The following is a 15158-nucleotide window of genomic DNA, read 5'->3' on the forward strand; positions in this document are numbered from 1 at the left end:
ATCAAGACGCCTACATTTAAGTAAGTGTGCAGATGATACAAAAATTGGTGGGGTGATAAAGATGGAGGAAGGCCACCTTAGACTACAAGAAAATAAAAAGGGGCTGACTAGTGGCAAATAGTATTCAAGCTGGATAAATGCGAAGTGCTACATTTGGTCAGAACAAGTAAGGCAAGCAAAAATATGAAGAAATGTAGGCTTCTGGGCAGCACCGAGAATCAGAGCGTCCATGGTGTGCACATATGTTGGTCCCTTAAGGTTATCAGATGCATAAAGTGGTTAAGAGGTTCTCAAAAATCACAGAGGGAGCTTGATCAAATGGGGAAGTGGGTAGAGGATTAGCAAATACAATCCAACAAAAATAAATGTGAGGTGTCGCACTTTGGAAAGTCAAACCAAGGTAGGACTTAATACAGTAAATGGTAAGATCCTGAGGAGTGTTGTGGAACTGAGAGACCTAGGAGTACAAGTACATTGTTCTTTGAAAACAGCATCACAGGTCGACAGGGTGAAGGAGGCATTTAGCATATTGACATTCATCGGTCAAGGCTTTGAGTATAGAAGCTAGCATATTACAGTTGTATAAGTTGTTGATGAGGCCACACTTGGAGCATTGTGAATAGTTTTGGTCACCCTGTTATAGGAAAGACGTGGTTAAACTGGAAAGAGTGCAAAGATGTGTTGCCAAGAGTAGTATGCCTGGGTTATAGGGAGAGGTTGGCCAGGATAGGTCTTTATTCCTTGGAATATAGGAGAATGAGGAGTGACCTTATTGAGGTGTATAAAATCATGAGGGACATAGATAGGATGAATGCATATAGTCTTTTTCCCCAGGGATGGTGAATTGAAAACTAGAGGGCATAGATTTAAGACGAGAGGGGAAAGATTTAAGACAGACCTGATGGGCAATTTCTTCACTGAGAGTGTGATGCGTATATGGAATGGGCTGCAAGAGAAAACAGCAACATTTCAAAAATAATTGAATAGATTCATGGATGGGAAGGGTTTAGAGGGATATAGACCAAATGCGGGCAATTGAAACTAGCTGAGTCAGCATGGACCAGTTTGGGCCAAAGGGCCTGTTTCCATGCTATATTATTTTATGAAGGCATATGGAATACTTGTGTTGTTTTCTGAGGCACAGAGTTTAAGAGCAGATGGGTTATGCTGGAAGATGCTGGTTTGGCCACAGCTAGAGTATGTATGCAATTCTGGAATCCACATTATCGGGGGATGGGTTAGCACTGGAGAAGGTGCAGAGATTTACCAGGATGTGGCCTGGGCTAGAAGTTTCAATGACAAGAGTGGATGTTTACCATGAAGCACAGGAGACAGAGGGGACATGACAATTATTAGGGGCGTAGATAGGGCAGACAGGAATAACCTTTTCCCCTTGATGGAGGGATCAATGACCAGAGGACATAGTTTTAAGGTAAGGGTAGGATGTTCAGAGGAACTGCAAGGAAAAACGATTTCCACCCAGAGGATGGTGGGAATTTGGAGCTCACTGCCATAAGGGTGATACGACAGAAACCTCAATGTTTAATAAGTATTTAGGTGTGCACGAGGCATGCAAAACTATGGGGCAAGTGTTGGAAAATGGGATTAGAATGCTATTTGTTTGGTTTTGACCATTGGGAATGCAACAGACCTTTTTCTGTGCTATATATTTCTATAACGATGACTCAAACAGTGAGCATCCTTCACTAAATTCTGTCATGGGATGTTGACGTCACTGGCAAGGCCAAATTATTTGCCTACTCCTAATTGCCCTTGAGGGTCATTAAGAGTCAGTCCCATAACTGTGGGTCTGGTGTCACATGTAGGTCAGATTGGTCAAGGTTGGCAGATTTTCTTCCTAAAATGAACCAGATGGGTATTTATGACAATTTATTCATGGTCACTATGACAGGACTTCCGATTGTTTTTGTTTCTTAAATGAATTGAATTTAAATTCTAGCAAAGGTGAGATCTAAAGTCACATCCCTGCAGTATTATCCTGGGTATCTGCATTACTAAAGCATTGAGGTTACCCCTAAGTCTCCTCTTTACCATCACGGGCTCAATAGTCCAACCTGTGTCAATCTCTCTCAGTGGATTTCTCCAAGGTTACCCCTTACCTGCACTGTGACTACGATGAGCTTCAATATTTGCACAATAAGTTTGAAGGGTTTCCGGCCTTTCGCTCGGAATTTGTCGCAGGGACTCATGAAGAAATATTTTAGTTTCCTCCTCAGTTCTTCCTCTTGCCCCTGGCACAGGTGGGTAGGCTGAGGGCCCACAACATGGTCACTGTCCTGGGAACCATAGCTGTTCACCGGAGTCAGCAGCTTCGCACTTTCTGAACAGAGAGAAGAAAAATGCCAAATGGGATCTAGTGTTACACTTTCAGTCAAGCAGCAAACATTAGCCTTGGTTATTAAGTCCAACTCCCAGCCTGACATAATGGCATTCAAAAGGTGCTGGAAGTAGAGACATTGAATATGTTTAAGACAGAGATGGATACATTCTTGATGAGCAAGGTGGGGGGCAGACTATTGGTCTACGGGACATGAAATAATCAGGAGAAAGTGAGCACTGCAGAAGCTGGAGATCGGAGTCGAGAGTGAAGTGCTGGAAAAGCACAGCAGGACAAGCAGCACCCAAGGAGCAGGAGAATCGATGTTTCAGGGAAGAGCCCCTCATCAGGAATGAGGCTTGTGAGCCAAGCGGGTGGAGAGATATCGGGTGGTGCTGGGATGGGAAGTAGCTGAGTGTTAGATAGGTAAACAGAGATAGGCATAGTGGCGAAACCTGTCCTACCTGTCTATCTTCCTTCCCACCTATCTGCTCCGCCCTCCTCTCCTATCACGATTACACCCATCTCAGTCTACCTATCGCACTCTCAGCTACCTCCACCCCAGCCCCACCCCTTCCCCCTCATTTATCTCTCCACCCCCTCGGCTCACAAGCCACATTCCTGATGAAAGGCTCTTGCCCGAAACATTGATTCCCCTGCTCCTTGGATGCTGATCTGCTGTGCTTTTCCAGCACCCCACTCACAACATGGAATAATCATAAGTGACGATCTAATTAAATGGCAGAGCAGACTAGACTAGGTTTATCCCTATCACAATTTGCGCCTCCCTTTTGCTCAGAGGAAACTGTTCCAAGAGATCACCACTACTTCACCTTGTGCCATAAGCTATGTCACAACAGTACAAATCAAATGGCTTTCTCAAGGCACTAACTACACCTCATGTGGTATGTAAATCCAAAGCACCTTCTTCATCTGAAGAGTTAAAGATGGAGGGCTTCCACTTGAGGAGAGGTTCCCTCATTGACACTCCTTCCTCTGCAACTACCAGCATCTGGTCACTCAACGTACTACTGTTTGAGAACCATTATTGGCACAAAGTGACTAAACCATGAAAGAAACAGCTCACGCATTGGGTCCACTGTACTGTCTTCAAGATAAGGAGCAGTAAGAGATCACGGAGCTGACTGTGCAATGCTTGTAGACGTGCTCACTGTCCCTCATAGATCTCCCACTTTAATAAAATAAAACTACTTTGCTTGCAAAAAACAAACAGTTGGGTGAGTCAGCCATTCAGCTCCTGCAGCTTGCCCTACCACTCAATAAGATCATTTACTCACCTTCACACACACACTCTCAATCCAATGGCATTGAAACTTCTGTCAATCTCAGTTTGAGTAGTATTTTTTAAAAATATTTTTATTAAAAAAATAGATTTTTAACATTACAAATACAAAACAATATAATTCAAAACAGTACAAAAAACACAAGTAATAAAAGCCCCAACCCACCGTCATGTACAAATGTATAAACATATAGAAAAGTATAGAATAAAAAACCAAACTAGCTATTTAACCAAATAAACAAATAACCTACAAACTAATAAATAGTAATAAGTCAGCTCAGCCAAACACTCAAACGTTAATGGTTCCTCCTCCCCAGATATTGGACTCGGAAAACACAAATGTTACGGACTATATAAAAACCCTTGTTAGTGTGGCAGATAAATCAGTGTCCAAATATTCCAAGAAGGGCTGCCACATCTTATAAAAATTCTCAATTTTGTGATGGACCATACTTGTGAGAAAAATCCAAGGGAATATGCTCCATAACACTCTTCCGCCAACCCAACCGGCCAAGGCGGTTTTCGGATACCCAACCTAGCAAAATATTCTTGCTTGCACAGAACGTGAGAATATTGAAAAACTTTTTCTTATGCGCGTCAGGGAACACACTGAGCAGGCCCAGTAGAGAGGGGTCGGGTACTGCTCCACCCTTACACTCAAAATCCTCTCCATTGAAGCCTACCACAAGACCAGAGTGCCCGTGCAGACCTTGCACTTGGAACATGTTGAACAGACTCCTGGTTTAAATTTTGACAAACTGTCTGCAGCATCTTCAACTGTAAAGCATAGGTCCTACTGCAAATTAATATCTTTCTTGCGCTTTCCCAAAGTATCTTCCCATGCCTCTGAGGAAACTTCAACACCCTGCTCTCTCTCCCACATCCTGTAGAGTCGATCAAACTCATCTGAGGAGGCACTCCCCAATTGATGATATAAAGTACTGACAGTGTATTCTTAGCACTCAGCACACCCCTCTCTACGTCGGATTTGTAGGGATCAGTCAAAAGTGAAGCTTTTTTTGAATAAAGTCCCTAACTTGAAAAAAAAAATGAAAGAGGTCCCTATTAGATAGCTCATATTTCCGTATCAACAGATCGAAGGACATCATTACGTCTCCCTCAAATAAACTGCCCATGTAAGACACACTCCAGCTGCCCAATGTTTGAATCCTGAATCCATCACCCCCTGTTGAAAACAGAGCATACCGACAAAAGGTGTAAAAGAAGATGTTTTGCCAATACTGTCTTCCCTCTGCCGAATTGCCCTCCATGCTTTAACAGCATTGAAGACTATTGGGTTATGGCAATATTCCCTGTCCTCATTTTGCCCAAAAACAGAAAACTAGTAAGGGGGCACCTTGCCTGGGAGGCTTCGATATCTAACCATTTTGGATGTAGGTTTGCTCGCTGAGCTGAAAGGTTCATTTCCAGATGTTTCGTTACCTTAACAGGTAACATCTTCAGTGGACCTCATGTAAAGCAATGCTAAAAATTCCTGCTTTCTATTTATATGTTTGGGTTTCCTTGGGCTGGTGATGTCATTTCCTGTGAAGACACTTCCTGTTCCTTTTCTCAGGGGGGGGGTGGTGGATGGGGTCTAACTTGGTGCGTTTGCTGATGGCATTCCAACCAGAACTCATTGCTTCTAGGAATTCTCGTGCATGTCTTTGTTTGGTTAGTCCTAGGATGGATGTATTGTCCCAGTCAAAGTGTCCTTCCTCATCAGTTTATCAGGATATTAGTGAGAGAGGGTCATGTGTCTAGTTGGTGTTCATGTATCCTGCTGGCTAGTTTTCTGCCTGTTTGTCCAATGTAGATTAGATTACTTACAGTGTGGAAACAGGCCCTTCGACCCAACAAGTCCACACCGACCCACCGAAGCGCAACCCACCCAGACCCATTCCCCTACATTTACCTCTTCATCTAACACTACGGGCAATTTAGCATGGCCAATTCACCTAACCTGCACATTTTTGGATTGTGGGAGGAAACCGGAGCACCTGGAGGAAACCCACGCAGACACAGAGAGAATGTGCAAACTCCACAAAGAGTCGCCTGAGGCGGGAATTGAACCAGTGTCTCCGGCGCTGAGAGGCAGCAGTGCTAACCACTATGCCACCATGCCGCCCACTGTAGTATTTGTTTGTACAGAGTATGAGAGAGGGTTTTAAAGTCCACATTTAAAAGTAAAATGGGCACGTGTGAAGCTGAGTCCTTCAGGATCTTCCCTTTTTTAAGAATAAGTGAAATATTGGCCACACTCAGATGGCAGCTGACAATCATGAGTGTATGAATCATTAAACATATTGAGCATCGAGCTTGACAGTATGTTTATAAATTCCTTATAGAATTCACTGGAAAGCTCGTCAGGACCGGGCGCCTTTCCACTCTGTAGCTGCCTCACAGCATCCTGCACATCTTGCTCTGATAAGGGAGCATTGAGAAAGGACTCTTGTCCGGGGGTCATGCCCGATCCTTTAAAAAAATTCCATTTTGGCCCGTACTCCTCACAATCCTCAGATGGTTTTAACTTAGAGTAAAATCTCTGGAATGTCACTTTTTTGTTAGCGTCACACGTTAGGCTCCCAGACCCTTCCCTAATCACTGTAATGCCTTGAGGGGGCGCTCCTTTTCCTAGCGAGATATGCTAAATATTTGCCTGGCCTGTCACCGTATTTTAAGATATTCAGCATTTGTTTTCCATGAATACTTGGAATTTAAATCAAAACTGAAACTGTTTCCTGTGCTTTAGCAACTGAAGAGGCATTGTTGTTTTCTTGCTGTTCCAGATTTTTGAAATACGTTTCCTGACAGCTTTCACAGTAGCCAGGTATCAATTTGTTACAGGAAAATAATTTTTGAACAACCCTGAATGGGGTCTCCTGAAAATTTGATTTTAGGACCATCGATTGTTGTTTATGGTTGTTAAGGCAGTACAACTTAGAAGTTTATGGATTATATAAAACTCGATAATGTCATAAATAGTGAACAGAGTAACAGACTTCAAGAATTCAAATAATGTTGAAATAGGCAGACACGATTTAGAGTAGTTAAATGCGTGACTGTCTATACTGATAACTAACTTGGCATGGAAGGCATGAGAGAAGAAATGCAAAGATACTTTCAGCAGCTAACATCCTCTCTTGAGTTTCTCCATTCACCGGTAAAGTACATCTTCAGACCACTGCCCACCCCTCCACAACCTGATGCAATGGATTCAATCAGCTCCCCAGTCACGAGCATGAAAAGTGAAGCAGCTAACAACAATCAAGGTCTGTCGACTTTTTGTCAGTGGCTTTACTATGGACATTAAACCACGTGAGCTTTACCTTATCTTTCCATCATTTATGGTTATGATGGTTCATTGACCAAGCTAACATCAAAACGGCCAGTTGGCTTTGTTACATTTAACAGCAAAGCGAGAGCAGACTCAGCAAAAAATGCTGCATTCACTGAGCCTGCAGTTGCAGCTGCTGCACTGCATACTCAGAGGCGCTGGTATCCTCCATTTGAAGCATCTTCGGAAGGATGGAAGTCTCGTCAGTTTTGTTAAGTACTTAACCGGCATTATCCAAGAAATCAGATTTCTCTGTGGAGTGATAAACAAGGACAGACTGAATTTTGCTTTCAGATTGGACATTACTAAAGGAGATCTTGGAGACCTGGCTCGTTTCCACTTGACTTGGAGGGTATGGAGTGGTCACTATGGATTTAAGAACTTTACTGGTGAATTTTTTTCACATGGGACTATTCTTCAAACTAATTACTGTAACGCACTAGTAATTTTTGTTATAATCACTGCATGTTGTGTATCAATAACTTGCTTAAATACTGGCTGTCAGAGTCTTACAAAAGCTGGTAGTGCCACGCAGTGGTTATCACGAAATAATAAAGGAGAGAATAAGAATGTATATAGGATATAAGCAGTCAGGGAGAGAGCTAAGTTCTGAGTTTTGTGAAACAAGAGGTTCAGCTGAACATGACTCAGATCAGGTAAGAACTTACAGTTAGCAATGGGTGCTGAAGGCAAGGGTAATGGGTTAACAAGGTGGAAAAGCATTCATTATATAGAGCCATGTAACAAAGATGAGGTAGTATTCAGTATGTAATGTCAGTTAACAAGGTGAAAGATATTCGTTGAGTGAAGCCAGTGATTCATTGTGTAACAGCAGATGGCTTAATCTTTACTGTTGATACTCACTGATTGTAACGGTCACCCAATTAATATGTATGTTGCCTTATCTGGATGCTCCTCCCTGTAAAATTACTATATAGATCATTAAGAAACTGCTGTTCCAGAGAAGACCGTGAACTCATCTCCCTTTGCACATGGTCGATCATTCCCTCTCCCTTCAGGGCCCGGAATAAAGATGAATGAAGTAAAACTCTACAGTGTCTCTGAACATTTTGCTTCAACTGAGGGGGAAATGGTATGACACCTCAAGCAACACTCGTCACAAACAAACATCTCAAATTGTGTCAAAGTATTTTGGAAGCCAAACAAAGCACACAAGCAGGCAAAAGGGCACTCTAATATAAAGAATAATACACAAAGATTCTCTTAGACATTGCACTAGCACAGGGCACAAGTATTAACTGCATACCTAAAGCTAACATCTGATTAGTTATCATGTTACTCTAAAGTTGATTACATCGATACTAATGAGGAAACTGTTGATTAATTTTTAGTCACAAGAACAATTATGGTAATCAAATTCCCTCCTGCTATGTAGGCATCTTAAACTACACCCTGTCCTTGAACAGATTTAAGAACCTGTATTCATACACTGCCTACATGCAGTCAGTTCCACAACAAACATAAATATGTACGTAACAAGATATCAGAGTCTCCTGTCTTTTGACTGCATTGAGCGTCAAGTGGGAGCACAAAGTCAGGCCAAGGCTGGAGCTCAGCTGTGAAGCCCATGTTCAGTATGCTGCTGTCACTGTATTCAGGCTGTCGTACAAAGAACAGGCATTTCAGTACCCGCAGAATCTCAAGGGGAATGAATGGAGAGAGTGATATACTATTAATATCACTGCATTAGGAATCGACAGTCCCAGGGTTCAAATCCCATCACAGTCCCTGGTGAAATTTAAATTCAATAAATAAATCTGGAATTGGATGCTAGTGATGGCGACCATAACTAAAAACAAAACCGTCTGGTTCACTCATGTCCTTTAGGGAAGACATCTGCTGTCCTTATCCACTTTAGCTGACATGAGGCTCCAGACCCAGAGCAATGTGACTAACTCTTCTTGCCCACTGATATCAGTGTGTCAGCAGACCATTTGGCCTATCAAGTCCACACCGGCTCTCCGAAGATCATCCCATCCAGACCCAACCCTCCTAACTTATCCCTGTAACCCTAAATTTCCCATGGCTAATCCACCAAGCCTGCACATCCCTGGACAGTACAGGCAATTTTGCATGGCTAATTCACCTAACCTGCATATCTTCGAACTGTGGGAGGAAACCAGGGCAATTGGAGGAAACTCATGCAGATACAGGGAGAACGTTCAAATTCCACATGGACAGTCACCTGAAGGGTGGAATCAAACCCAGTTCCTGGTGCCAGGAGGCAGCAGTGCTAACCACTGAGTCAATGTGATGCCCATAATCACTGAAGCAAAGTCCCTCGTGCTGCACCAGATGTAGTGACTAAGGTGATAAGAACATAGAACATAGAAGAATACAGCACAGTACAGGCCCTTCGGCCCTCGATGTTGCGCCGATCAATGCCCACCTAACCTACACTAACCCACTATCCTCCATATACCTATCCAATGCCTGCTTAAATACCCATAAAGAGGGAGAGTCCACCACTGCTACTGGCAGGGCATTCCATGAACTTACGACTCGCTGAGTGAAGAACCTACCCCTAACATCAGTCCTATATCTACCCCCCCTTAATTTAAAGCTATGCCCCCTTGTAATAGCTGACTCCATACGTGGAAAAAGGTTCTCACTGTCAACCCTATCTAACCCCCTAATCATCTTGTACACCTCTATCAAGTCACCCCTAAACCTTCTTTTCTCCAATGAAAACAACCCCAAGTGCCTCAGCCTTTCCTCATACGATCTTCCTACCATACCAGGCAACATCCTGGTAAACTTCCTCTGCACCCGCTCCAGTGCCTCCACATCCTTCCTATAGTATGGCAACCAAAACTGCACACAATATTCCAGATGCGGCCGCACCAGAGTCTTATACAACTGCAGCATGACCTCAGGACTCCGGAACTCAATTCCTCTACCAATAAAAGCCAGTACGCCATATGCCTTCTTCACTGCACTATTTACCTGGGTGGCAACTTTCAGAGATCTGTGTACATGGACACCAAGATCCCTCTGCTCTTCCACACTACCAAGTATCCGACCATTAGCCCAGTACCCCATCTTTTTGTTACTCTTACCAAAGTGAATCACCTCACACTTAGCTACATTGAACTCCATTTGCCACCTTTCTGCCCAGCTCTGCAGCTTCTCTATATCCAGCTGTAACCTGCCACATCCTTCCTCACTGTCTACAACTCCTCCGACTTTCGTATCATCCGCAAACTTGCTCAACCAATCTTCTAACCCTTCCTCCAGGTCATTTATAAAAATGACAAACAGCAATGGTCCTAAAACAGATCCTTGCGGAACACCGCTAGTGACGGCACTCCAAGATGAACCTTTGCCATCAACTACTACCCTCTGTCTTCTTCCAGCCAGCCAATTCCTAATCCAAACCTCCAACTCACCCTCAATGCCATATCACTGTATTTTCTGCAGTAGCCTACCATATGGGGGACCTTATCAAATGCCTTACTAAAATCCATATATACCACATCTACCGCTTTCCCCTCATCTACCTCCTTAGTCACCTTCTCAAAGAATTCAATAAGGTTTGTGAGGCACGACCTGCCCTTCACAAAACCATGCTGACTATCCTTGATCACATTATTCTTATCCAGATGTGCATAAATCCTGTCCCTTACAATTCTCTCTAAGACTTTGCCCACAACAGAAGTGAGACTCACTGGCCTATAGTTACTAGGATTATCCCTACTCCCCTTCTTGAACAGGGGAACCACATTTGCTAGCCTAAAGTCCTCTGGCACTACTCCTGTAGACAAAGAGGACACAAAAATCAAGGCCAAAAATAAGCTGGATATAAGGCACAGTGAAAAGCCCGATTTTATTGGTAACCTTGGAGAAACAGGCATTGGAACAGTATTATGAAAAAACAACTTCCTTAGGAACTAGAAATCAAAATCCAAACTTTGGAACACTGAGTTGACATCCATTATTGGCTGTGCAACCTTCTGACACACTGGTGGTCATGATAGGTGCATTATAAATTCAGTGCTCCTCTTATTCTCTATGGACTGCAGACCACCTTTGCCCACTGTACCTCCTGATGGGTAGTTGAGTCAAGCAAGGCAGTACAGTGTTTTGACGATGCTGTTGGAGCGATAAATACTGGAGTGGATACTGGGAAAAGAACATTCATGTGTTTCTTCCAAACATGGATCCTTTACGTGCACCAGAGTGAGCAGATCACAAAGACACCAACATACCTCAGACAATGTGGCGCTGGGATGCAGTTTGAGTTATGCAGTTATATCTATGGAATGGAAAGGAGTGGAGCACAAGCTGCTGAATTCAGACGCCATGGGCTGCCCAGAAGAGAAGGCTCGCGCAGTTTAATAATTGGCAGCCACTGTGCATGCTATAATTCGAGGGATCAAGAAATTATCTGAGACCTTCCCGCTGTCACTCAGTCCACAAGAAGCAAATACTTGAGGGAGAGATTGGACATGAGTTAAGATACCATCCTCCCGATTAGTAACCCTATGTTTCACCTTTCTAGGATTAATTAGTTTTCAATTAGGGAGTAAATATTGGGATGAACAGGCTACCACATGCGTGGGATAGGCTCAAGGTGCTATCAGATTTCATCCTGTTCACTGTGTGTGAACAATGAGGCAGAGACAAAAGAAATCGAGAACAGCAATTTAGCTGCAAACCACCTTACACAATCACATGCTGCAGGTCATGTGCAAAGCTGCTTTGGCTTTAAGTTCCTCTGTCTTAAAGGGAAAGCTGATTCATTCTGCAATTCTGAAGTGCAATTTTACAAATAGCAGCAGCTTCTTCACATCGCACAAACATACTGAAAGTTTCTTACCACTTCGGCTAAACTTAGCCAAATATCCGCACTCAACCAGAAGTGTTCCAATTCTGCTCTGCTTTGTCAAAATACTCCGGGTAAGGGTACCTTCCACTGCTTAGGCCTCAAACACAGGGCTCCTAAAACAAATGTTGCCCTGATGCAGTTCAGCGCAGAATTTCTGATTCGGCTCTTTGGAATTTCCTGCTGTATTTTTAGAGGTGGAGAAAGTGAGGACTGCAGATGCTACAGATCAGAGTCAAAACATGTGGTGCTGGAGGAGCACAGCTGATCAGACAGCATCTGAGGAGGAGAGTCAACATTTCAAGGAGAGGTTATGCTCGAAACGTTGACTATTCTGCTCCTCAGATACTGCCTGACCAGCTGTGCTTTCCAGCACCAATATTATTAAAGATGCTTTATAAAGGGCAAGCTGTTGTTACGCAGCTTACTGCGCCAATAGCTGTTCAAGTCCTTCAATGTTGTTGGACAAGGATATCAGGATAAGGGAAAGAAACAGATGAAGGTGCAGAAAGTCAGAATAGAACAGGCTGGACACCCCTGTTCCTGTTTCTCAGGTGTGTTGTCCTCCTCATGAAGGCAGACCATGCAACTCATACATCCCCCTAAATATCCCCTCGAAAAATACCAAATGTACACAGACTCTATCCATACACACACGGAGGAGACAACTGCAAAACCAATTCCTCCACCACGTCCCCAAACCCAAACCACCCGACACCTACAGAAACAACACCTCATCTTCTGCCATAGAACTCTGCAACCACAAGGGATTAGTGTGGATTTCACCAGTGTCCTTATTTCCCCTCCCCCTCACCTCCCAGTCCCAAGCCTCCAACTTGGCACCACCCTCTTGACCTGTCTATCGTCCTTCCCATCTATCTGCTCCACTGTCCTCTCTGATCTATCATGTTTGTCCCTACTTTATTCTACCTATTGCATTCTCAGCTACCTTTCCCCCACCCACCCCCCAGCCACATCCCCACCCCATTTATTTCTCAGCCCCTCCAGCCCACAGGCCTCATCCCTGATGAAGGGCTTACGTCTGAAACGTTGATTCTCCTGCTCCACGGATTCTGCCTGACCTGCTGTGCTTTTCCAGCACCTCACACTTGACTCTGATCTCCAGCATCTGCAGTCTTCACTTTCTCCTCATTCCTTTACCATCCAAACATAACATTTTGTTCACCTCCGTGAGTTTAGCTGCTTCCAATAGATGTCTGAAATCAACTGACTGCATGGGAGTTGGGGGTAGGACAGGGATGAATTCACATAAAAGACACGATACCCTGAACAACAATCAGAAATGCCACAATCAAAATGTTAACTTGTCACACAACACAGCGGCAGCCATTCTACAACTGAAAGCATTTCACACAGGACATCAAGAGGAGAGCCCAAGACACCAAAAATGAGCAAGGGGAGACAGCCCAGTCCTATGGATGAGTGGGGAGTCAGGGGAAAGAGGCAGGAGGAAAGCCCTTCTAGGTAACCACATACTGCTGGTGAAGGACAGCGACTTCCAGCTGTGAGAAATAACTTGATTTCCACCCAAACCTTGGCAGAGATTACCCCCCCCCCCCCCCCCCAAACTCACCTGCCTCAACCTCAGACTCCACACTCTCACTCCCATGACCACTTGGATTTGCTCTTCAACCCCTGAAATCACACCCCACCCCCCCACCCCCCCCAACCCGCACACCCCCCCCCAACCCGCACACCCCCCCCCAACCCGCACACCCCACACACCCCCCCCACCCCCCCCAACCCACACACCGCCACCACCCCGCACACCGCCACCACCCCCCCAACCCGCATACCCCCCCCCCCAACCCACACACCCCCCCCCCCCAACCCACACACCCCCCCCCCCCAACCCACACACCCCCCCCCCCAACCCACATACCCCCCCCCCCGACCCACACACCCCCCCCCCCGACCCACATACCCCCCCCCCCCGACCCACATACCCCCCCCCCGACCCACATACCCCCCCCCCCGACCCACATACCCCCCCCCCCGACCCACATACCCCCCCCCCGACCCACATACACCCCCCCCCCGACCCACATACCCCCCCCCCCCCGACCCACACACCCCCCCCCCCCCCCGACCCACACACCCCCCCCCCCCCCGCGACCCACACACACCCCCCCCCCCCCCGACCCACACACCCCCCCCCCCCCCGACCCACACACCCCCCCCCCCCCGACCCACACACCCCCCCCCCCCGACCCACACACCCCCCCCCCCCCCGACCCACACACCCCCCCCCCCCCCGACCCACACACCCCCCCCCCCCCCGACCCACACACCCCCCCCCCCCCCGACCCACACACCCCCCCCCCCCCCGACCCACACACCCCCCCCCCCCCCGACCCACACACCCCCCCCCCCCCCGACCCACACACCCCCCCCCCCCCGACCCACACACCCCCCCCCCCCCGACCCACACACCCCCCCCCCCCCCGACCCACACACCCCCCCCCCCCCGACCCACACACCCCCCCCCCCCCCGACCCACACACCCCCCCCCCCCCGACCCACACACCCCCCCCCCCCCCGACCCACACACCCCCCCCCCCCCGACCCACACACCCCCCCCCCCCCGACCCACATACCCCCCCCCAACCCACATACCCCCCCCCCCAACCCACATACACCCCCCCCCCCCCGACCCACACACCCCCCCCCCCCCGACCCACACACCCCCCCCCCCCCAACCCACACACCCCCCCCCCCCCAACCCACATACCCCCCCCCAACCCACATACACCCCCCCCCCAACCCACACACCCCCCCCCCCCAACCCACACACCCCCCCCCCCCAACCCACACACCCCCCCCCCCCCCCAACCCACACACATCATCCTCAGCCTGACCATCAGATCCTACACACTCCTCATCCCTGCCCCCCCCCATTCACCTTCAGCCTCCTCATTGCAACCCTCACCTTCACCGACTCACCCCCGACCCCCGACCCTCGACCCTTTTAGCCTCACTCCGGGCGGGCCCTAATTAAACAAACAACCAAAGGATGCTGGAAATCAGAAACATAACCAGGGGCCAGTGTAAAAGCTCAGCAGATCCGCCTGTATCTACAGAGAGAAAGCAGCAGATTCTGCGGGGCCCCGTGTTTCTCCGGTGTCTAGTTTACCGGCCCCTACCTGACGGCCGGCTCTCGGTGTCCATGGTCCGTCTGCAGGTGGACCGCACAACTCTGCCCGCCCACAACCGGCTTCAGCACCGGGCGCTCTCACCCCCACGACCGGGAGCTGCTGAGGCCCAGGGCGCCATCAACCCGTGACCGAGGAGCGCCCGCCACCCCGTACGTCAA

General features: G+C 47.2%; 1 protein-coding gene across 2 annotated transcripts in view; it reads right to left on the reverse strand.

Annotated features, from left to right (window-relative positions):
- Positions 1-15158, reverse strand: part of mcoln1a (mucolipin TRP cation channel 1a) — an 80215-nt gene extending 65057 nt beyond the window's left edge. Inside the window, exons 1-2 of one of the 2 annotated variants that reach the window (XM_072564060.1) lie at positions 14989-15158; positions 2121-2341 (exon numbers count right to left, since the gene is read on the reverse strand). In XM_072564060.1, coding sequence (XP_072420161.1) covers positions 2121-2341; positions 14989-15013 — 246 coding nt within the window. In that variant the 5' untranslated portion in view covers positions 15014-15158. The remainder of the gene's footprint in view (positions 1-2120; positions 2342-14988) is intronic. The other variant, XM_072564061.1, reaches the window with a different exon arrangement.

This window comes from Chiloscyllium punctatum, chromosome 46, assembly GCF_047496795.1.
Source record: "Chiloscyllium punctatum isolate Juve2018m chromosome 46, sChiPun1.3, whole genome shotgun sequence".
NCBI lineage: Eukaryota > Metazoa > Chordata > Chondrichthyes > Orectolobiformes > Hemiscylliidae > Chiloscyllium > Chiloscyllium punctatum.